Genomic DNA, 23,599 nt, shown 5'->3' on the forward strand with positions numbered 1-23,599 from the left:
CCGCCCCCGCCGCCGCCCCGGGATACGGCCAGAGCTGCTGCCTCATCGAGGACGGCGAACGCTGCGTCCGGCCCGCGGGCAACGCCTCCTTCAGCAAGAGGGTCCAGAAGAGCATCTCGCAGAAGAAACTCAAGCTGGACATCGACAAGAGCGTGAGTCTGCCCCCGCCCCGCCTGGGCCCCCGCGCCCCGCCGCTCTCCGGCCGCTGCCCCGGGCACTCCCCGCTGTGGGCCTCGCCGCCCTTATCTGCAAAACTGAGGAGTTGGACTCGGGATTTCGAAGGCCGCTTCAACGCTGACACGCTCTGTGATTCTGCCCAGATCCGGAAGGTTGGGGGCGGGGGGGGCTTCGAGGACTCTTCCTGCCTGGGAAGATTTGACAGCAGTTTCTAGCTTGTTTTGTTGGTTTAGATATTAGAGCAGAGAGAGGTGGGTTAATTTTGTTGGCCCATGAAGGAGCCTCAATTGGGGAGGGGGTGATAAAGGGACCCGGCTCTTCTCTAACTTCTTTCTTCTAGGAACCCTGTTATTCCTTCAGACAAGGAAAGGTGGCAGTTACTTCCCTGTCTCTCGCGGCCTTACTTTCTGCAGAGGTTCACCGAGCGAGCTGCTTCGCAGGCAGCCGTAGAAAAATCGAATGGGTTTTTCTGTGATGTGACTGAAATAAGGACAAGGCCAGGTCTTGGGAGATGGCTCTTGCAGTCAGTGTGACTGGAAGGGGAAAAAAATAAATTTTCTTAAGGGTCGTTTCTTTAGAAATGCGGTGGTGGCGGGTGGGGGTGGGAATGGATATTTAAATTTAAATAGGATTTCCCCGCGCTTTGTGCCTAATTATAGGAAACTTTTCCAGTGTGATTTCACCACTTTTATTTAACAATTCTAAAGATGTGCCTATTGTCAACCAATTAAGAACTTTTTAGTTTGACATCTGTTGCTGCAGGCCTTAAGTGGCTGCTTCCTGATTAGGAATTGGAAACGAGTTAAGGGGGTATTTAATATTCAGGTAGCCTAGCTAAGAGCTTAGATGATTAACATCCATTCTCTTTTAGGACCAAAATTTCTTCACAGTTGGAGAAAATCAGAGATTGCTTGTTAAACTGAAAGGGAGCCTACTTTTTCACTTCTGATTTTACTTTTGAAACTCTTAGTAAGGCATATGCACAGGGCTTGAATGCCCAGAGATAGGAAGTGACCATGTCAAATACATACAGCACCTAAGAGGCTGGTTAATTTCTTAAACCCATTATCTGATTTACTTTCAAGCCCTGTGCAGAAAGCTTTCATTAAGTCTTTAATAAATAAAACATCTTCGCTGTCCTTTCTTCCAGGCTCTTCCCTCCCACTTGCAATTTTTCTAAAAGTTGAGTGTTATAATACATTTGCAGCCCTCGCATGGAAAGGTGCTGTTTTTAAATGGTTGGGGTGAGTTAGTGGCTTTCTTATTATGAATTTCTATCAATGAATGAATGAATGGAATTCTTCTGAGAGCAAACAATTGGCTAGACACCAAGGTGGTCCCTGATTAGGTCACATGTTGGAGAAAAGTGCTTAATTCTAGGACGGCAATGAATTCATCCACTTGGAAGCACTGCCTACCTTCTGTGTAAGTTGTTAGAAGTATTTACTTGAGCAGTTTATAATATTTTTCAGTCCTTAAAAAAAAGAAATTTCAAGTCCTTTAAAATCCTTGGATGCTTTCACATCTGAATGATTTCACTGTTGCTAGTGGGGCTCCATTTACCCATTTACCCCACTAGAAAACCTGTGTTGGGCTATGTTGATCATTTCACCCGCATTGTCTAGAAGAGAGGCAGCCTAAGGCTAGCATTCCCAAAAGGTAATGCTTCTGAAGGAGTAGGGTTTTGAGGTGGAATCACTCACAATTTGTTTCAAGGTGGTGGTGTGGAGTCATTGTTTCTGAAAGGGATTCTATTTCATTCTCACAGGCTTGGGCAGGAATCAATTCCAAGTAACTGCTGTATAACAAGAATTTTTAGCTGTTGCAGAAACTGAGGGGCAGGGGGGGAGGTAACGCACTGGAAAACTAAAAAGCACTTTGTTACCACCCTCCTGCCACCACCCCACCCCCAAACACCACTAAGCTCTAAGGTTTCTGAAAACCAGTGTGTACTTGAAAATAGTTAAGGAGAAACAGTGACTATAACAGCACCAAAAATTCAACTCAGGTAGTTTATCTCATTTTACATAGACATTGGCAGTGTTCTATGATTTATTAAGATACACTTGCAATATGCTTTTTTCTCTTTTAATATTTTATTAATAAATTACATAAATAGGTTTTCTAACATTAAACCAAATTTGCTCTCTTCAAAAAAAAAAAAAAGAAAAGAAAAAGAAAAAGACTTGCAAACATTTCTCCAATTGACATACAGATTAAGTTTCCCTAATCTGAACATCCAAGATTTGAAATGCTTCAAAATCTGCTCATTGGGGCATTTTGGATTTTGGATGTTCAGATTACAGATGCTCAACCTGTATATAATCTGCAAATATTTTAAAATCTGAAAAAAGTCCAAAATCTGAAACACTTCCAGTCCCAAGCATTTTGGGCAAGGGATATTCAGCCTGTATGCCTGCTTTTTACCTGGAGAAAAGTAGAAGTAAAGGATAGTATAAAGGAAAATGTTGGGGGAGGAAAGGACATGTGCCGGAGGTCAGAAGACCTAGGAGACCTTAGCTATGTCAATTCCCCACTCTGGGTGGCTTTAGTTTACTCTTTTTACTCTTCTAGAAAATGAGATTGAGGCCAGTAGGGTTGCACGAGTTATTGTTAAATTCTCTTCCAGCTAGGATTCCATTATTCTAATGTCCTGACCCGAAATCTCCTAGCCAAAGCTTTAGGAAATCACCTATTCTGCCTGTGATTCTCCTACTAAGTTTGTCACTCTTTGTACTTGAGAAGCAGCTTAATCTCTCAGAGTTTACATACCAACCTGGCTAACACAGAGGACCAGCTTCCTCTGGGATACAGAGCGCACTTTGGTGTGCTTTCTTCCTGGAGAAAAAGTCATGTCCAGTAGTATATACGTCAGTGAAGTGGGATTCTTTGGAACAGTGCTGTGTCTGAAAGTGTTATGAGAGTTGAATCTGGCAAAGCTATCCCAATTTGTAACCATGTAAGTGGTGACTTTTACTGGTCTAAGCTACTTTTAGGTGTAAGGGACTGCCTGTATTGATGCATCAGCATTTATTGACTACCCGCTGATTGCAAGACACCATCACAGCATAAACTTAAAACTACTTATGACTCACTAATCCAACCACGTGAAAGTGATAATTCATCTGAATAAATAAACAGTTTTTATTATCTTCCCCTTGAAAAGGACTGAATTAATCGATGTTGATGTCCTGTCAGCTTACTTTTATCTTTAAGGATTTAAGGAATAAACTCAAATTCAGAAGTCTCTCCAGAACATTTGTGCAACATCTGTTTCAATATCAACAACCCCAAGTCATTTATACAGGCATTCAGTTTCTGTGAGATTTTTGAGTGGTTCCCCTAGCCAACCCTGGTACTTACATTCTTAAATAAAAACATATTTTTCACATCTTAGCAGCTGTTGTCATCTTCACTTCACTAGTTTGCCTCCAGCCTATCTTAGAAAATCAGCGGTAGTATCCACCCTCTTTTATGTGGTTCAACCTTGTGAGAATTTCCCTATCTCTTTCCACTTCTCTTTGTGGATCAGATGTGAGGTGGTCCAAGAATTATAAATTGATATATGGAAATAAAGTTTTTCAGAGAGTTATCACCCTAGAATAGTAGCAATAGAGTTATCACCCTACAATAGTACACTGTTGTCAGTGTAGAAATAGGATGTCTCATATACCATTACCACAGTCTCTTCTTTCTTGCTTTCCACCTCCCCAGGGTAATGCATTCCAGCCCACTGAAGTTCATAAACTCCTACAGATCCGAAAATGTCACATCATTCCCTGCTTCGAAAACCTTTAGGGACTCTGTTTTGTCTGAAGGAAAGTATAAGCTGTTCTCATGCTCCAACCCCTGAATTTCTCATTGTGCTTCTACATGGGCAGTCCCCGCCATAACTGACGCTGCATACCCTGGCCCTTCTCACTCACCCCTTCTGTCACTCTCATTGGAAACTCTAAGTCTTGGCTCTCCTGCCCATCTGGAATACTGCCTGTCTGCCTACAAATCCTTCCTTCTAGTCAGGGGCCTCCATCCTGACTGTCTCTGCTGCAGGAATCTATCCATCCCATTGCTGAATCCATCCCATTTATTGTCTTTACTATTCAGTGGAGGCTTGGTTTATAGACACTGCCCAGTGTAGTGTTAGCACTCTCTTAGTGTGTTTTTCTTGTTCTGCAACTCAGTAGTAAGCTTCTAGAAATTATGACCCACATCTTGTTCTTCCTTCTGTCTCTCCAATGCTTTGCAAAGGAGAAAAGCACCATAATTTGACAGATTACCTGTTGCTGTTTCCATGGAATTGGCAACTCTGACTTTAACTTCCTTCCCATCAGGTAAGGCACCTGTATATCTGCGATTTTCACAAAAATTTCATCCAGAGTGTCCGAAATAAAAGGAAGAGGAAGACAAGTGATGATGGTGGAGATTCTCCTGAGCACGACACTGACATTCCCGAGGTAAAAGCCAAAAACATCAGCTTGAGAAAGCTGGAAGAATGGATTCTAATCTGATCCTTACCTCTGGTCTGCTTTTGTGCTAAGAAGTAACTTTAGTCCCCTTTGTTTTGCTGTGGTTTATTTGAAAGATGAGTCATAGAATCATAGTAATATTGAATCTGAGAGCAGAAAGCTTGGAAATCAACTGGTCTGACTGCCCTATCATTTTACAGACAGGCACAAAGACCCAAGGTCACATATATAGTTTGGAGGGTCTGATCTAGTGCCATTTTCAGTAGACCACACTTCATTTCTTCAAAAAGCCCCTGACAAATGCTTAAAATTGACCACAATGTCAAATTTTTTAAAAAATTTGTTTTTGCCTTTAAAGTTGGAGACTGAGAATATTTGGTTTGGGGGAAGTCGTCTCTTCGTCTTTGTTCTATAAAATGAAGGTCTAAGTTGTCAGTTCATACCAGCTCTGACTGTCTGTCACTCTGACTCCATGGCTCCTAGTCTAAGCTTGTTTCCAAGGATCCATTCCAAAGTCAATTGTACTGGATCAGGGTTTCTCAGCCCTGGCACTATTGAAATCTGGGGCCAGATAATTCTTTGTTTCGGGGGTTGTCCTGTGCATTGCAAAATGTTTAGCAGTATCCCTGGCTTTTACCTACTAGATGCCAGTCACACCACCCCCTTAGTCACAACAATTAAAAAGTGTCTGTAGACATTGCCAAAAGTCCTCTGGGGGTGCAAAATCATCCTTTGTAGAGAACCACTGCACCAGACCAAGCTTCTCAGACCAGAAGACCTTCTCCTTCAAGGTGCCAGTGTCTATTAGGTGAAGCTCCAGGAAGGAATATTCAATTTTCTTTCTACCTAAATTGTTTTCACTTAAGGCTCAGCAAAAGAAGAACCGTTTATAGTGTACATTGAATATTTGGTGCGTGAATATTTCATAAAACAACTGCCTGTTAGCACTCAGAGTGAAAATGGCTGTGTAGGAATAGAAAGAGTAGGCACGCCTTTGTCTGCAGATATGGGGGGAACCTTTGAAATTCCGGACCTTTCGCTCTGCCCCTCCCTGTGTCCCCTTTTCCAACATTGGTTTACAGTATCTTTCTGTTACCTTTAGCATTATTATTATTTTATAAAGAAATGGATATATTCAATTTCTAAGTGCTTTTCACCAAAAAAAAAAAAAAAAAAGGTTTTGAGGAATGTTTTGAAAAGAATGAAGGACCTTTGTCCCTCATGTTGATCATTCATTTTGTTTTTAAGTGCTCTCCACCTGCCTGAAGCAAGAACATCTCTTTTAGAGGCAGGTAAAGGCAGCCCAACTTTCTGGGCCTTCAATATTTCATGACTGTGCAGCTTTCCTCTCTTCCTGTGTTAGAAAAAAATGGGGGGGGGGTCCCTTCCCCTCTGTTATCCAGTCATCCGCCAAGACCCTGACCCTAACCTGCTGATTTGTACATTCACTACAGTAGCTTCTGAGCTTTCTCTGGAGAGTTGTTAAGGATTCTAATACCTGAAGGTTGAGCCTAGGAAAGAAGTATGTGAGAATAATAGTTCTTCCCATTGCCCTTCATGCCCCTCTGTCCAGTCTGCTACCTGATTCTGGCATGTCTTCCTGCAGGATGTGTTTCTGGTTTTTGCCTTTGCTCTCCATCCTTGGTGTCCCCCACTAGCATCACCACCCCTCCGAAGCCCAAATTGATCATGTCTTTTCTAGATCATTGTTACGGTATCTCCCTCTGTGCCCCACCCCTCATCAATCTTCCCTCTAAACCACCACCAGATTCATTTTCCTGAAGCATCACCCTCTACCACCTGTGACAGTTCCTTCTGTTTTTCAAGACATGCCACTGTTCAGTCTCATCTTTTCAACCCACCACCATCACCTATGACCCAGTTTGTCTCCCCGCTTTCTGTCCTCATGATCTTCTTACTCATTTCCTACTCTATTCCTCATTGCCTTTCTAGACCTGCCCCTCCTTAGCTTAAGTTTCACCTCCTCTCCCAACCTTCTGAGATCAGCTTACCTCACTTCAGCCAGAACTCTTTTTCTACTGTTATTTTTGTCCTAGCCAGTTACTAGTTCTCAGTGGACCATTTCTAAGACTTCTTTTGTAGCCCTCCCCATCCTCACCCCTACCTCACGTAGCACTAGGCACACAGTGGGCTCTTGCTGAGTCCCGGCTGGTCACCATGCATAATGTGTTTCTCCTCTTCTCTCTAGGTTGATCTGTTCCAGCTGCAGGTAAACACTCTACGACGTTATAAACGACACTACAAGTTGCAGACCAGACCAGGCTTCAATAAGGCCCAATTAGCAGAAGTAGGTAGACAAAATTGCCCTCTAAAAAGAAAGAGCCAACACTGTGCTTCTGATGGTGACCCTGCTTCTCCCCTCCCACTGTATGTGTCTGCTAATTGTAATATCCTCCATAGCTCTGGAAGCAAGTCTCTATTCCCTCTTTTGCTTAATGTAGAATCTCATAGCTTTAGACCTGGAGAGGACCCATTTCCAGTAAAGAAACCATGGCACAGAGACAGGAAAGGACTTGCTTTAAAATCACACAGCAAGTTGGTAGCAGAATTGAGTTTGGAATCTCAGGACTTCTGATTTTAAGTCCTGAGTGTTCTTTTGTTTGTTCATTTGTTTGAATCTTTTTAGCAAGGTTCTTTATAGATAAGGTCCTTTCTGCACATCAGGTGTGTCAGATTAATCATCCCCCAAAACTTCACCGATGTTCTGCAGGAGCTATTTTTCTTTCTTTGTTTTTTTCTTCAACTACTCTGGTGTCGGTAATGGAAGTATTTGTTATAATGAATGACACCCAAGAAAGTTTTCTGCTGCACAGAGTTCTTAACACAGTTTGGAGGGGATTGGAAAATGCTCCACTGGCCATTTTTTTTAGTATACTGACAGCCTGGCTTGATACTTCTGTCCTTGGCATTTGTGTGGGTGTCTTCTCATCCCTCTTTTTAAAATGTGTTTTTCTGCCTATTGTTGTAGAAAATTTGAAAAATAGAGAAAAGGAAAAATACTCACAATCTAACCACTCTTTATTTCTCATTCTCTGTCTTTTTATCTGTCCTGGCTACCTTGATCCATTCAGAGATTGAGGCTCACAGCCTGGTTGGTTTTTGGTCTTTCCAGCAGCTGGCCAACCAGAGAAGTCCCAATCTCTTCCTCCATGGGGATGGCCATGAAATGATGCCATGATAGATGGTTGGTTGTCACTGAAATAGAACTGTGTTTTGTTAGTGTTGTAGGTTAAACTACCACTTTTGAAAGCCTGGAAACCAAACCACTTAAACCCCTGGGGGAGAAGGGCATTCTGAGTTCTGCACTACTATAGAAAGTTCTGCAGTAGTCATAACTCCTTCTGTAACACTGGAAGCAACTCCCTGTCCCCTCTTTTGCACAGTTTAGAATTTGTGGCCCTGATTTATGCGTGATTTAAGGGACTGGTTTTTTCCCCCACGTAGACTGTCAGCCGACACTTCAGGAACATACCTGTGAATGAAAAAGAGACCCTTGCCTACTTCATCTACATGGTGAAGAGTAACAAGAGTAGACTGGACCAGAAATCAGAGGGCGGCAAGCAGCTTGAGTGAGGATGAAGCACACCTTAAAGGAATGAAGTATAATGCTTAGTGCACAGGTGATATCTGCTACATTTAAGCCTGTAAAGACTGTTAAATTTTATTGTAAATAAAAACATTTGAATGATGAATACTGTAAATCTTTTTGGTCAGGAGGATTATATTCTCATGATTCAGCATGTATATAGAAAGACTTTCTTTTAAGATGACTGCTGGACTTAAAAAACAAGATTATAAAAAGAATTAAGGAAAAACTATGTATCGCAGCATTCAACAAAGATTAAGTCAATTCTACTAGAAATGTGGGATAAGAAATATTTTGGTAGTCACCTTTGTAATACCAGGCTACCATGTGTGAGACATAGCCCTGGAATAGCAGCAAGGTGCAATTGATGGTGGGGATGCACGAGCAGACCCATCTGGACTTGCGTGCTGCCTGCTGGGGACATAGATGTCCTGCTGTTGCAAGCTTTGTCATTTACAGCAAATCGGTTTGACAAGGTCCCCCTCACTCGCCCTGTGCCTTGTACACAGTAGGTACTCAATCAGTATTTGTTGGCTAATTGAGCTGTCACTGACAGTGCCAGCCTTGTAACATCTGCTTCACAACTTCTTGTTACTGAGACCTCTTCCATTTCTGTTGCTTACCACTTAATTGCTAGAGTGTGTAGGAAATCCTGATCTACCAACAAGGAGGTTTCAAATCAAATCAAACAAGGATTTCAGGGCAGTTGCATAAGAAAAGTTATATTTGTCAAGGTTCCAGAAACACTGATACAAAGACCCTCACAGGAGATGTCCTTTGCACACCCTTCTACTCTCACTCTTTGGGGTAAAGTTATGTATTATGATTTTAGCCAAGCTCCTAGGCAATAAATGCTTTAACAAACAGATATTTAGTGGTTTGGGGCTAATGTTTTCAGAAGTATTAATCCTTAGTTCACAGCCACCACAAAAGTTGCCAAGGACCATGTGATTCCTGCTCAGAAGTCCAGCTGTGGGACAGAATGGCTGGCCTTGACTCCCTGGGCTGTGTTCAGCAGCAAAGCATGAGTTTGAGCAACAAAGGTCAGTGCCATCTGATGCTCGTTTTTGAGACAAATTTGCCTCCCTCTTAGGGATAAAAGTTGCTAAAATAATTTTTTAAAAGTATTAATAATTACCTGATTTTTTGTTGTTCACAAAGTCAGATTCCTATCTAATTAAATCAGAGCCAGAGTATCCTGTTAAAACAAAGCTTTATATCAAAAAATATACTTTTGCAAAATTCTCTAGTCAATATGTTTGGAGCAGAGAGTGTGGGTAGGAGTGTGTGAGAAAATGACAAAGGGTTTGGATTCTGATTTATGATCATCTTGACATTTATTATGGTTAAAGGTGTCATTTTCCTACTCACTTTCAATTCTGAGTTATTTCTTAAGCCTTAAATAATAAAAGGAGCAATGAACAGCGTGGCCTGGCAGAATTTCATAGACGGCTTATTCTGAACACAATCACAGAGAAGTCAGAACTAACCCCCCACTGAACAGTGTGGCAGAGTGTCCAAAGGTCTCAGTTCTGTGGAGCAGAGTACTATGCTTTCTGTGGAATGGGGACAGGGCCACCACTCTCACTAAAATTCAGTGTGTTCCATTGCAGCAAAGCTTTCACCAATGTTCAAAATGCATGTCTAGCAGATTGCAGCCATTTAAATATGTATAAATGAATGTACATAGAATATACTCTGGACTATGAGGGAATCCTATTTTGATATGAATCCTGGCTGTGGATGGCGTGTCAAGATGCTCTGTGAATGTTTTCAGTCATTCAGATTCAGTATGTATTTAGAGATTGTTTCCCTACTTATAGCTGAAGGATGTTGATATAGGTGTAGGCCTCAAGGAGGCTTATCAGGGGCTGGAGTTTGGGGGTAGATGGGGTCTGCAGGTTAAGGCATTGTTAACTTGCTCTATGGCAATGTCCATGTCTTATTGAGGAAGAAAGTATATCTGATATTCAAACCAAAATTGTGGGTGTGTAGGTCATGTCAGTGTTTCTTTAACAGCAAATCTGTTTTCCCAGTTGAGAGAGTCAGAGTACATTTCTTTACAAGATGTGGTGTTAGGATCCGTCTGTTCACGCATGTCTGTGAGAATGCTTTTGTTCCAGAGTGAAGCCTGGGGAAACTTTTCACCTTCAGCCAGATGCCATGCACATTTGAGTCCCTTGTCATTTTTCCACTAAAGAGAGGAGCTTTTGAAAAGTAGAGGTTGTGGGTTTCTTTTCAACCTTTTAAAACAGATCAGGTGAGAGAAAAGACAAAGCTATTTGAACTTTGTTTTTCTCTGTCCGAAATCGGTTCTTTCATCAAACCACTAAACCACTTGCCTTAGCCTGTTCTGCAGTTTCTGATGGCTTTTCTGTGGGCAAGAGACTTCTACCTGTGAGAACTGGCCAGGCCCTCCAAAGCAATATGGTCTGGCTTCAGAGAGCAGTGGGGTTTGGGAAAGCAGTGTTCATCTTGGCTGCCTGCATTTTTATACCACCTGTCAAGGACTCGCACTTCTCTCCATCTGTGATGTTGCAGCATTGCCTTCTCTCCTCTTGGTGCTCCTGAGCAAACTGGAATTTGAAAACCAGAACTGGCATTGTCTTCTTAAAGAGCACGGTTTGTGCCTCAGTCCGATATGGTATGATTTTTTCATATGCCTTGAAGGTTGTTACATAGAAATATCACTATTCTGCCATTTATATTTCATTTTAAGATTTTAAAAAACAAACGGACAAACTTCTTATTTCAAGGACTAAACTCTTAGGTTGTCGGAAGCATGTGAAAAAGATCATAGCTGAATCTCACAAAAGATTGAAAACCAAAGGATTCAAGACCGGTGTTGTAAAAGGAAGAGGAATTTCACTTATGTGTTACAGCTGCCAAGTTGTTAGATGTTCCTGTCATAGCTAAATTGTCACCGCTAGCCTTCCAGAAAAGAGATATTAATAATTGTTTGCAGCTGGAATGTTGTATCTAGCCTTGGCTCTTGGCTATTTATTTTGTGGAAAGTTTTTTGTTAATATCCTGCAGGGCAACTGCCTGGTGGGAGAGGGAACTTACTTTGGGTCCTTGCCTATTGAAGTAGGCTTTCCATGGTATGGATCCCAGCATAGTTGCTTTATGGAAATCATCTGAATGCCCTCAGTCATTACACTGACAAGATCCAAAAGTTGGGAAAGGGCCTTTTAAGTCATCCACTTTTGTCTCCCCATAGGTGCTGACATTCTGCCTCCAACAACCCCACTACAAGGTTGAGCAGTCTGGGCTTAAACACCTCTGAGGACAGAGAACTCACTACCTCATGGGGAAGCCTATTCTATCTTTGTAAACCTCTGTCTCTTCTATGTTCTCTGTAATTTCCATCTTAATCTCTGTACATTGGGGGGTGGGGGGGCCACATGGAACAAGTTATCCATCTTGGCAAAGGACCTAATTTCTGGCATTGTCCTAGAGCATAGCATTTGTCTTTTGGAAAGGAGGAGCTAGGACATAGACACTTTAGTGTCCTGACTGTCCTTACCCCTGAGTATTGCTCCGCTTAGTTCCTTGTTAAAAAATGTTGAGAAAACCCCATCAGCCTATGCTCACATGTTCTTACCAAAGCCAGTGGAAGTTAAGGGGAGGAGGGGATGTTATCAGCCTGCTAAAAAATAACCTAAGACAGATGAGGCCTTAGTTTTGGGCTTGCCCCACAAAAACTGATGTTTGTGATGTCACTTAGGAAAAACTTCAGCTAGAAGATTTTAATGTAATATTGCTTCACATGGAGTTTAAAGGTTCTGTGGTTGCTGAGGGCTTGTATCTTAAGATTCCTGTAAGGCCTTCACACTGTTTTTATTGAGAAAACAAAGCATAAGAACTTGAGGATAAGGGACTATATGTATCAGAGAAGTGCCATGTTTTAAAGCTGGAGAGTCCTTTAAGGTTGCTATTGTCCAATCCATTCTTAGAGATGGGGAAACTGAAATTCAAAAATATTTGCCTGAGATCACATGGCATTATTGGAACTAACCTCTAGTCCTCTTGACCTGTCCAGCACTCTTCCTACTTTCTAACTTGCAGGATGACTCTAATCCAGTCTAAAGTAAGCTGCCCTCAGATTCTTGAGACCTTGTAACTGAGAAGAAGTTCCCAAGGCCATCCTGGCTCTCAGGGACTGTGAACCAACTTGTAGAACTCAAGCTTGAGTGAAATGAATTAGGCCAGTTGAGTTTTGCAAAACAAGTGGTAGGGAAGAACCTACCTATAATTTAAAACCAACGTTCAGGGCCGGCCCGGTGGCGCACTGCTATAGTGCGCCGCTTGGGAAGCGCGGCGGCGCTCCCGCCGAGGGTTTGGATCCCACATACAGACCAGTTCCCGCTCACTGGCTGAGCGAGGCGCGGGAGCAGCGCCGAGGGTTGCGGTCCCGTTGCTGGTCCCGGTCCGGTGCGGGGGCGACACTGAGGGTTGCGATCCATTGCCGGACACGGAAAAAGACAAAAAAAGGAAAAAAAAAAAAAACCAACGTTCAAAAGCCCTAATGAAAGATGTAGTGTTGTCCTAGACCTATTATAAAATGGGCTTGGTCTGTGATCTCTTGGTCAGACTTCTGCCTTCCAGGCAGTCCTTTGAGGTCCATAATTCAGCTGGCCCTGGCTCTTGGTCTCTGTTACTGAGCTAGGCAATCAAATTGATGGGCAGTGGAGCTCAAGATCATGCCCTAGGAAGCGTGGCGCTTTAGGAATGCCTTTTTATTCCTGTCATCATATTAGACTGTTTACAAGTTTATGGCTAGGAAGAGTAAAGTTGATCTGATGTTCTGAGATAGCATCCAGTCTGAGTGAAGGTGGGACCAGTCTATCTACAATCAGTTGTTTCATTGAGCTTGCATCTTAAAACACAGATCCTTCAGTTGCTTTCACTTAATGAACACATTTGCCAGTGATAGAGGGTTGCTACAGGATCCCTGTTTTACATTTCTATTATCTGTTATGCCCATCAGACTGTATTTTGGGGTATAGGCTTTTTTTTTTTTTTTTTTGTAACTGCCTTATTGAAAAGTAAGTGCCCTTCCATTCCAGGCCTCCTCATATTGTACTTGTTTTCTACCAAATTTGGGGGATCATTTGTATTTAATTTTGTAATCTATGGCTCTGTACTGTTGAAAGGCTCTCAATTCTATGGGGTCTCTTTAGTATGTATTTTCATGTTGCACTATCACATAGATGGGATGGCCCGACTTTCACTCTTAATAAACTATCTGAATGAATAAGAGACATGCTGTTGTTCCCTTTGAATTTCTATACAGAATTCAAATGCTTTCACTTCCACATTTGGCCTGTGGTGTATATTATAGTCATTAATGACGGTGGTCTCCAGCTCGAAGTATTAGCACCTCATTACCCCTGCAATCCCAGTGCATACCAGATGAGTTTAATTTTTTTTTTTGGTGGCTGGCCAATACAGGGATCCAAACCCTTGACCTTGGTGTTACAGCACTGCGTTCTAACCAACGGAGCTAACCAGCCAGCCCACCAGGTGAGTTTAGATCACAGGAGGTTGGGCCCAAGTTCTAGTCATGCTCTCCCACTCACTCACCTGGAAAGACACCGACTGGATCCAACAGCCCAAATCAGCCTGGGGCTTGACTTCCGTGTAGTGTGCCAGATACCCAGGACAAATAGAGTTCATTTCTCTAAGTCTTTGGTTATCCATCTATAAAATGAGGGTCCTAAGTAAACTGGATGGAGGATTGTGAATTGAAGTGTCTGCAGGGGGCAAGCTGCAAACTGGAAAACTCAGGTCCCTTCTAAATGCAGCCAAGGGTAGGCTCCCACCTATTGTCATGTGGGAAGGCCAGTCCTGTGTGGCCAGGTCTTGCAATTTGACAAGAAGAGCTGGAAGTCCAGACCTGTAGGTAAATATCCCAATGTTTAAAAGTGTCAAAAACATTTTTAACAGTGTATGGACTGGTGGTTTTTTACCTACAGTGGAGCCATGCCATTTAAAGTTGGTCCATCGTGTGAGCACTTGTTAGAAATGCAGAATCTCTGCCCCCCTCATCTGCCAGCCATTTACTGAATCAGAATCTGCATTTTCACAAAGTCCTCAGGCAAATCATGTGCACATTACAGTTTGAGAAGTCTGGGCTGTGTGACTGAGCTTTACTGATGGAGGTCTGTCACTAGTGGCCACTTTACCTTACCTCTGTCCTCAGTGGAATGAAAGAGAAGATATGCAATAAATGTTTTTCTTGATCATATTAGTTAAATAAAAGTAATATATCCTGGCTCTAAAATTTTAAACTTCACAGAAATTTAAAAAGTGTAGATCCTCCCTTCACTGCCATACTTCCCTTCTCCCATTCCACTCCTATGTAAATAGTGTGGAGAGTGACTTTTCATGAGGTAATCTGTGGGGGCAGTGAGGGCAGGGAGTCCTGGCTGTCACCAGGAGCCCACAGGACTAGTGATGGATTGTTGCTGAAGGACACCATCATTTATAGGGTCCCTGAGCTGATTTCCTTTAGAAAGCAAAGGAAGTTCCAATTGTCATACCATGCTATCTCTTCATTTGAGGCATAGCATAAGTAATTGTTTCTACTTCTCTGTCTGCTACCCTCCCATTCTTTTATATCTAACTGCTGGGGGCTTCCTGCTATCTTCTAACCCTTCACACACTGAACCACAGAGAGGTACTTTCTCTCCAAGCTTCCCCACAACTGGCTGGTCCCTGCTGGAGTAAACATCCTTTGAGGATCCACAGATATCAGTTTTAATGGAAGGATGAGCCCACATTTAAAGTACTGTTAGAACAGAAGTTTCACTAGGAACCAGACAACTTTTTTTCCAAATAGAACTTTAGAATATTGAATATCAGATCATCTGAATAGTCCAGTGTTTTTGAAAGTGTGGCATTTGACACCCTCCCAACCCCATCAGAATCCCCAAAGAACTCTCGAAGTGCCAGTTCCTGAAAAGTTCAGGGGCTGGATCCAATGATACAAATTTTTTAATTTCCCCACATAAGACTTAAGCTCAGTAAAGTTGAGAGCACTAATGTGGTGCAGAGGTGTCCCAAACCCAATCCAGAGATTAACAGCTTCAGCTTCAACTGAATACTGGTTAAAAGTTCCTGGTGATTCTCACAGTAGGATGTCCTGAAAAAAAGTTCTTTGTGAGAGCTTCTAAATAAGAATTTTCTCAAATGGGGCCCAGGAAACTGTTTTTGCAAAATCCCCCTGGAACTTATTTGCACATCCAGGTTTAAGATGTGCACTGAGTTTAACCTCCTAAGGCCCAGGTCAGGAAAGTAGCTATGTTCAACATCAAGCAGAAGTGTCAGAGCCCTAGCAAATATAGTGACATACACAGCCACAGAGACACCATTGAGACAAATTCAAATGGATGATCTTCAGTCTGTGTACAACCAGAGTGAAAATAACTCATGGTTCCTAGCACAATGCCTCGCTTGTAGGAGGACACTGTGAATGGGATGGAATCTTCCATATACTAAACAGTTTTTTAGTTTACAAAGATCTTCCACATCCAGGAATAGTAAGAACTATCAAGTACAGGGTGCATGCCAGACAACATGCTAATAGTTTTACATGCATTAACTCATTTAATCTCACTACAATCATATAAAGTAGGAACTTATTAACTCCAATTTATAGAGGTGTAAATACAGACTCAAAAGATGTTGAGGAACTTGCCCAAGTAACAATGAGAGCTAGAGGCACTCCTGGGATTGGATCCAAGCTTTGTCTGGCCCTAGGGACACTGCTGTCAACCCCACCGTTGAGGAACTCAGAATGCCAAGCATTAAAGCAGTGCAGCCACAACAGCTACCCTTGTCCTGATCAACTGGATTTACTAAACTTTAATGAGGTATTCCAAGAAGTCACTAAGACTCTAGTTAGGAAATTTAATAGGGTTTAATGGAGGTTAACAAGGTACATCCAACCTTCTAGCCAGGTTTTAACTTACTGAAGCTGAACAGAGATTAACAAGCCCAGAAGGTGTAAAGGCACCTGCATGATTTAATGGGGTTAATGAAACTGTCAGAGGTTGGCCAGGAGGGACCGCACTGGAGCATGCCACTGTTAACGAGTCAATCTGGTTGAGGTCAACAGACATTTATTAAACAGCTGAAGCCTGCCCTGTCTGTCCTGCCCTGGGCACCACAGGGGTAGCAAGTAAAAAAGGGGCACAATCAATATGCCAACCATAGTGCTGGTTGGTGGGTTTTGGAGTGAGTTTTACTTTCTCTTTTGTGCTTTCTTTGTATCGTCCAAACTGTTTATAACAGGCATGAATCATTTTCACCATAACTGTAAAATAGCGGAGGAGTTTTTTTAAGTGCCCTCAAAGCACTTACTATTTGCTTGCATAGTCTAAGTTACATATTCCCGAAATGTGTAGAAAATAGTAAGAGAAGTAAAAGCAACAGCAATAATACACTCAAATTTGGGCAGCACTTAAGTGTTATAAAGGGCTGTCACCCATAGTCTCCGTGGGTTTTTGTCATATGCTATGAAACAGTGATATACAAGGTCACCCTGGTAGCAGAGAAGCCAAAGCAGATCCTCATCATCTGCCTCCCAAATTGGTACAGTTTTTTCATTGAGCGCTTACTATGTGACGGGCCCAATGTTAAGCATTTTACATGCCTTGACAACCCTGTGAGATGGGTACTGTTATTATCCCTCTTTTATAGACAAGGAAGTAGAAGTTTAGAAAGGTGAAATGGCTTAAGGTCACCAGAAGGTGGTGGGGATGAGAGTCAAACACAGGTCCCACAGGTTACTATGCCCTCCTGCCTTCTAAGTGGGTAAGATAATATTTCACAGGAGCATTGTTTAACGCAGTATAGAACTAAAAACAGCCTATAATATCAAATAATAGGGGACGGGCTTTAAAAGTATTATATGTATATCATAATTGTACAATAATATTTAATGATAGAAAAAGACATTGCGTATCAGTTTAGAAATACTTGTATGTGTATATATACTATGTATGTATCTGTGTATACATGTGTATACATACTACATGTAATATGTATGTGTATATATGGATGTATAATACATACTATATGTGTATATATATATATATATACACCTGTGTGTATATGTTTTTATAGATTATACACACACTTGTGTCTATGACTACGGCCATATTTAAAGACATATAAAGCACCTATTTACCAACTCCATATATAGCCATACTGCATCTATATGATTCAGAGTAAGAGGGAAAGAGGAAGGAAAAGGCATTATAAAGACCAAGGGAGCTTCCTGGAAGAAGAGGCTTCTAGGCAGGTACTTGAAGGAAATAGATGGTTTAGTAAGATGAGAGTAAGTGGAGGCCCAGGTCAATGTGACTATGAATGAGGAGCAGAAAGCCTCAGATGCCGGAATGGGGAGCTTGGACCTTGGAGTCACCAAACCTGTTATTACTAAAAACCAAACAAAACAATGAAATATGGTCAAGAAAATGTTTGAGTGTCTGCTGTGGGCCAGGTGCCTATGGGAATGGACCCTGTCCTCCAGGAGCTGGGAATTTCAGAGTTAAGACACAGACAGGAAAGAAATCCTTTCACTGCTAATATCATAGGATCTGTGAAGAAGCTCAGTGCCCTGCACCAGCCCTCTTCTGAGGAAGGAGCAGTACATAATGGGCTCTTCAAGTCTTAGAGAAGCCAATGAGGCTTAGCAAATGTAATGAGCTTAATTAAGCTAAGACGGCTAATGAGACTTCCTGAGGACTTATGGCCACCAGCAAGGTTGGACTCTGCTAAGTGAGCAGTGGGAAGGCACCTGTGCCCAGCCAGCCCCCTCTCCTGCTTAAGTGACGGGGGAGGCAAGGATACAAGAGTGGACCAGGCTTCAGGGGGAGCCATCCTGTCCACTGGGCTGGGATTGGTTCAGCGGGGCTCAGCCTCAGCCATGTCCATAAGCAACTGCCAGAAGGTGAAACTGTATCTAAGGAGGCTTAGCAAAGCCCAAAGAATGACGACTGAGGAAAGCAATTACTGACAAGACCTCAGCCTGCGTGCTGGGGTTTATCTAAACTAGATGATGTTGAGCTTGGCTGACTCAATTGAAATGGTTCCAAGGAGGCTTCTCCATCTTCAACTAAGGGTGTTTTATCGCTTGTTGCTAATATCATTTTCAAATACATATTGTTCATATTTCTATCTAGGGATATTTGTAAAGCTATGAAACAGTGATATACAAGGATATGAAAAGGTGGTCAGGATGGCAGAGCTGTAGAAATATAGCTATTATTTGCACCTACTAGGAAGTAGACACTATGCCAGGATATTTAGGCATATTGTCATAATCCTCATACAAACCTGCAAAGAAGCTATTATCTATCATCCTAATTTTCAGATAGAGAAACTAGGCTTGGAGAAGTTAGGTGGCTTACCCAGGGTCTCATGGTGAGCTGGGATTTGAACCCATGTCAGTCTGCCTCCTCCATGTACCATGCAACCTCCACCCCAGAGAGAAGTGGAATATTGGCAGTGTTGGGGAGATGGAAGAGTAAAAGGCTGTTGAAAGAACTCAGGATCCCAGCAGTCTGGGGTATTTAATGCAGTGGGAAACTGCCCTCTGCATTCCATTAGCTCAGTGTAGTAGGAGCAGGATTTTGAGTTACCAAGAGAGAATTGTGTTTCGTTCAGTGGCTTTTATTCAAAGGAACAGAAAAAAAAAAAAAAAGTGCGATGCATTTTAGAATTTACATAGTAAGGAAATGCAGACCCCTGTCCCTAAGGTGCCTTTAGGGACGAAGGCCTCTGAGATCTTGGATTGCAAAATCCCAGTGTCCCTCGGGAGTTAGCCTCACACCCAGAACTCTTGGTTTTGTGAACTTGCTGAGTCCCTTCTCTGTGCCCCTGAACTGCCAGACGAAATTAGAGAAAGGGAGCCTTGGGGCTCTGGACTCACCTTACATAGGAGAGTCTGGGGTCCTCATTGGTTTCTGTGCACTGAGTGCAGAGGAGGGGATGTGGCCACCAGGTGGCACCCTCCCCTCAGTTGGTGGCAGCCCCAGGCCACATAAGAAGACTCAGAGATATTTTCTGCCCACCCTTAGATATGCTGTATTTGGTGAATGCTTGGATTCATACCATTGTAAAAATCCTAGACTGTCAATGCAGAAAGGGACTTAGATCTCTGGTCTCACCCCCTCGTTTCACAGATGACACTGAGATCCAGTGGGGGCCAGAAAGTGCCCAAGGTCACCCAGCAAACTGAACCCCCTTCTCTTGGCTCCTGGGTCTAATGCTTTCTCCACCACACTAACTGTTCTTGCACTCCCACACACACCTCCCACACCCCACCATTGGACTGCCAGAATGCTGCCCTCAGCCAGGAGCCTTGTCTTGGGACCATGCTTGCTGCCCTTTCCCTGTTGCTTCCAAAGCCAGCGCAGCAGCTCAACCCCAACTAAAACAGCAGCAATAATAATAGTTCATTTTCACCATCTGCCTACTCTGGGCTAGGCTAAGGCGTTTCCAATTACTGTATAATCATTATTGGATCTTCACAACATCTCTGGGAGCTGTTCTGCTTTCCTTTTTACAGAAGACATCTCTAGGGTTCGGAGAGGTTTAAAAACCTGTCCAGTGCCACACAGCTCATTTATCCAGCATATCTGGTTGTGCCAGTCCAGAACTCTGTTGGCTTTGGCCAGGTCTCTTGTGCTATGTTCTGTGTTTCAAAACACTTTCAAAGACCTTTCCCACTTCAGACTGACAAGAGTTCTATGGGGATGAGGAAAGGTATTGTTAAGCCACCTTAGAGATTAGAAAACTGGGGCACAAGGGGATGATTGGCTCAAGGTCACCTGACTCGTAGTAGACTTGGATCTGGACAAAGGACACCCACATCTCACTGCCCAATTGCAGCTCCTCTAATGAGGAACTCAGTGGCTAAAATTGCAGGTTTGGGAGTCAGATCTAGGTCTGTATCCCACTTAATAGTTATGTTTGGACTGGCCCCATGGCTCACTTGGGAGAGTGCGGCTCTGGTAGCTGAGGCCGTGGGTTCGGATCCTATATAGGGATGGCTGGTGTGCTTACTGGCTGAGCGTGGTGCAGACCACACTGTGCCAAGGGTTGCGATCACCTTACCGGTCCAAAAAAAAAAAAAAAATGGTTATATGATTGAATACATGGCTTACTCTCTGTGTCTGTTAGAAGGAAATTAACCCATGTATGTGGAGCACTGCTTAATACACAGTAAATGCCCAGTAAAAAATGTGGCTACAATTAACTGAAGCTCCATGTTTAATATTCTGCTACATGGGCCTGTAGACCTGCATTTTCCAATGTGGTAGCCACTAGCCATCTGTGGCTATTAAATACTTGAAATGTGGTCCAAACTGAGATGTGCTGTAAGTATAAAATACAAGCTCACTCCAAAAAATTTGTGGAAAAATTAAATTAAAAGATAATACAAAGATTTCCATGAACTTTTTGAAGTACCCTTATATACCCCCCAATTTTGAAGGCTCAGTGTGAAAAAAAAATGTAAAATATCTCATTGGTAATTTTTATATTATTCAAGTTGAAATTATGTTTTGGATATATTGAGTTAAATAAAATATATTATTAAAAATAATTGCACCTTTTTCTCTTCACATTTTTAACATGGCTACTAGAAATTTATAATTACATATGTGACTCACATTTGTGGTTTACATTATATTTCTGCTGCCTTAGATGGTTTTGGAAATTCAACTGCTGCAGCCTGCCAACCCCCCAGTTTACCTTCATGATGTGGAAACTAGAATCCACTCATTGGCTACTGTACCCTTGGACAAGTCACTGAAATCTTTTGTGCCATTCAGAAATCCATCCTGCTTTTCCAAAACAAGCAAACAAACCAAAATAAACCCTTAATACCTTACAAGGCTGTTGTGAGGATTAAATAAAATAATAAAAATAGCTCTGCCACAGACAACATGTTAAGTGCTTTGCACACTTTTATCTCATTCCATCTTTACAAAACCCCGAGAAGTTGGGGCAATGATCTCTCTCATTTTGCAAATAAGGAAACTGAGGTTCAGAAATGTTCAGTAACTTGTGCAGGGTCTCTTGGCCACTGTATTGTTCTGTATCCTGTGCTAGAAGTAGAAGGTTTTAAATAAACAAAGGGAAAAGAAGAGCACAATTCCCCAAGTGACCTTGGCAAGTCCCTCACCTCTGTGGGCCTCAGTTCCCCTTCTGTAAAATGAGGGAAATGTTTGGATGGTGGGTAAAGATCTTTGAGGGCTCAGTGTTATGGGATGCTTTGAACGTTTCAGTGAACGTAAGACTTCTGGGACTCCTCTAAAGTCCGATATGCCTTCAGTTGTCCATTCTGTGGGGATAAATGTGCATTTCTGTTTGTTTTAATAACATTTGTAGAAGCTTTATATAGTGTCTATGTCTGCTTACATTAGACGCTGTGTATTATAGTTAAGAGTCTTTCACAATTTCCCATATAAACCTTGTTTTTTATGGGTTTGGGAGAGCTCAGCTGTAAAAACTCTCTCAGCTGAGAAAATTTTTTTTTCAAACAAATTGGGTTTAAATCAGGAGGTTGGTTTCAGACACTTTAGAGGGTGCATATTTTTTCTTCCTAGTCACTTTTCATTTAAAAATGAGACTGGCTGATTTCTTAGTTTCGTTTCTTTTATGAGGATTTAGCAAGACTGTAAGCTTAACTGCTGGTTGGTTGCATGGAGAAAAGGTATTCTGAGCCTTTTCCAAGAGATCCCCAGGCCTGACGCCTGCAGATATGCCTTCTAATCCCCGCTCAACCTTTGACTGTCTATGTGACCTTGAGCTGGTCACTTCAACTCCCTGGGTCCTTCTTATCCCATCCGTCCATGAGGAGCATCATTCCTGCCTTGGCTCCCTTCTAGATTATGGGAAGAAAAATGTGCTTATAGAAGTGGAAGTACCAAGGAAAGGTGAATGTGCTATGCAAACACCAGAGCCTGCTGCAAAGAACAACGTGCTGACTTTTTCACCAGGAGAAAATGGATTCCTGGATTCAGAACATCACAGTCAGGAAAGAACGTAGAGATCTTGGAGCTCACCCTCTTCCTCATTTATAGATGGGATCCACTCAGAGCCCCAACAAGGAAAGAGGGTTCCAGGAGAAGGCTGGGGTTAGATTCCCAGACCCTTCCCCTAACTCCTTCCTTTTTTTCTTTCTCTACCTTACCTTGTGGACCAAGGAAGATCAGACCGAAAGAAGCTGTTTTTGGATGCACTTGTACACACACACACACACACACACACACGCACAGCCTGCCTGCGAGGTGCCACACACACACACACACACACACACACACACACACACACACCCTGCGAGGTGCTCCGAGATGTGGGGAAAAGCGGTCTCTGGAGGCAGCCAGGGCTGCACTTTAATTCAAGCACAACCTACCTTTCACTACCTATGTGACCTTGAACAAAGTTCTTCACCTCTCTTAGCCTCAGCTGCCTCAATATTGACCTCACAGAACCCTTCTGAGGCTTATATGAAATAATGCTATACTAAGGATTTGAATAGTTTGCTTTATAAATTTTAGCTGTTATTATTATTTTATTCATCAATAGGTTTTAAACGTAAGAAAAAGATTATATTTGCTGTGTGGAGGAAATAAACTCTTCAAGACAAACATTTACTATTGTATGTTAACTGATGATCATTATTAGGATCCTTTTTTGTTCATTATATTCATACCCACAGTGTCTAGCACATGGTGGCACTCAATAAACGTATGTTGAATAATTGACATATTGAAAGTATGCTGGCAACAGGAGAAATTAGAAGGAAATTGCAGCTTAATTTTTATTGCCAAAAGTAATACCTACTCATTGTAAAAAATGTTAGAAAAATATAGCTAAGCATGAGGAAAAGTAAAAATTACTCATTCCCACAAGTCAGATGTACACGTGCAAATGTTTTGACATATATTCTTTCCCTTTTTCTCTGAGTGATTTTATTTATTTTTACATAAAGGAAGTCACAATGGATGGTGTTTAGTAATGCGGGAGGTATTTTCCCCTCGTTATATATCATGAACAATTTCCATGTCGATTTCCACATTTCTTTCTTTTTTGAGTGGGTGCGGGATCCGAACCCTCGCTCTTGGTGTTCCAAGGCAGCGCTCTAATCAACAGATCTGGCCCGCCAGCCCCCCACGTTGTTTTCTAATGGTTGAGTCGTAACCACCGTACTGGTGGATTTATTTAATCAGTTCTGTAGTTACAGCACATTGGGGTCCTGTCTTGTTTTTCACTCTTCAGTAGAATAGTCCTGCAGTTAAAGCTTTGTAACATCAGTATTTCCTTACGA

General features: G+C 42.3%; 1 protein-coding gene across 1 annotated transcript; it reads left to right on the forward strand.

The window, feature by feature from the left end:
• Positions 1-5: 5 nt before the first annotated feature.
• SAP30L (SAP30-like) lies at positions 6-8,365 on the forward strand (the record flags this gene model as incomplete). The annotated part of the gene is made up of 4 exons (XM_008573176.1): positions 6-152; positions 4,509-4,631; positions 6,853-6,951; positions 8,109-8,365. Coding segments are annotated over 4 exons (498 nt in total), but the record flags the coding sequence as incomplete, so codon positions are not given.
• Positions 8,366-23,599: the final 15,234 nt, after the last annotated feature.

This window comes from Galeopterus variegatus, unplaced genomic scaffold (genome assembly GCF_000696425.1).
Source record: "Galeopterus variegatus unplaced genomic scaffold, G_variegatus-3.0.2 Scaffold884, whole genome shotgun sequence".
Classification (NCBI taxonomy): domain Eukaryota; kingdom Metazoa; phylum Chordata; class Mammalia; order Dermoptera; family Cynocephalidae; genus Galeopterus; species Galeopterus variegatus.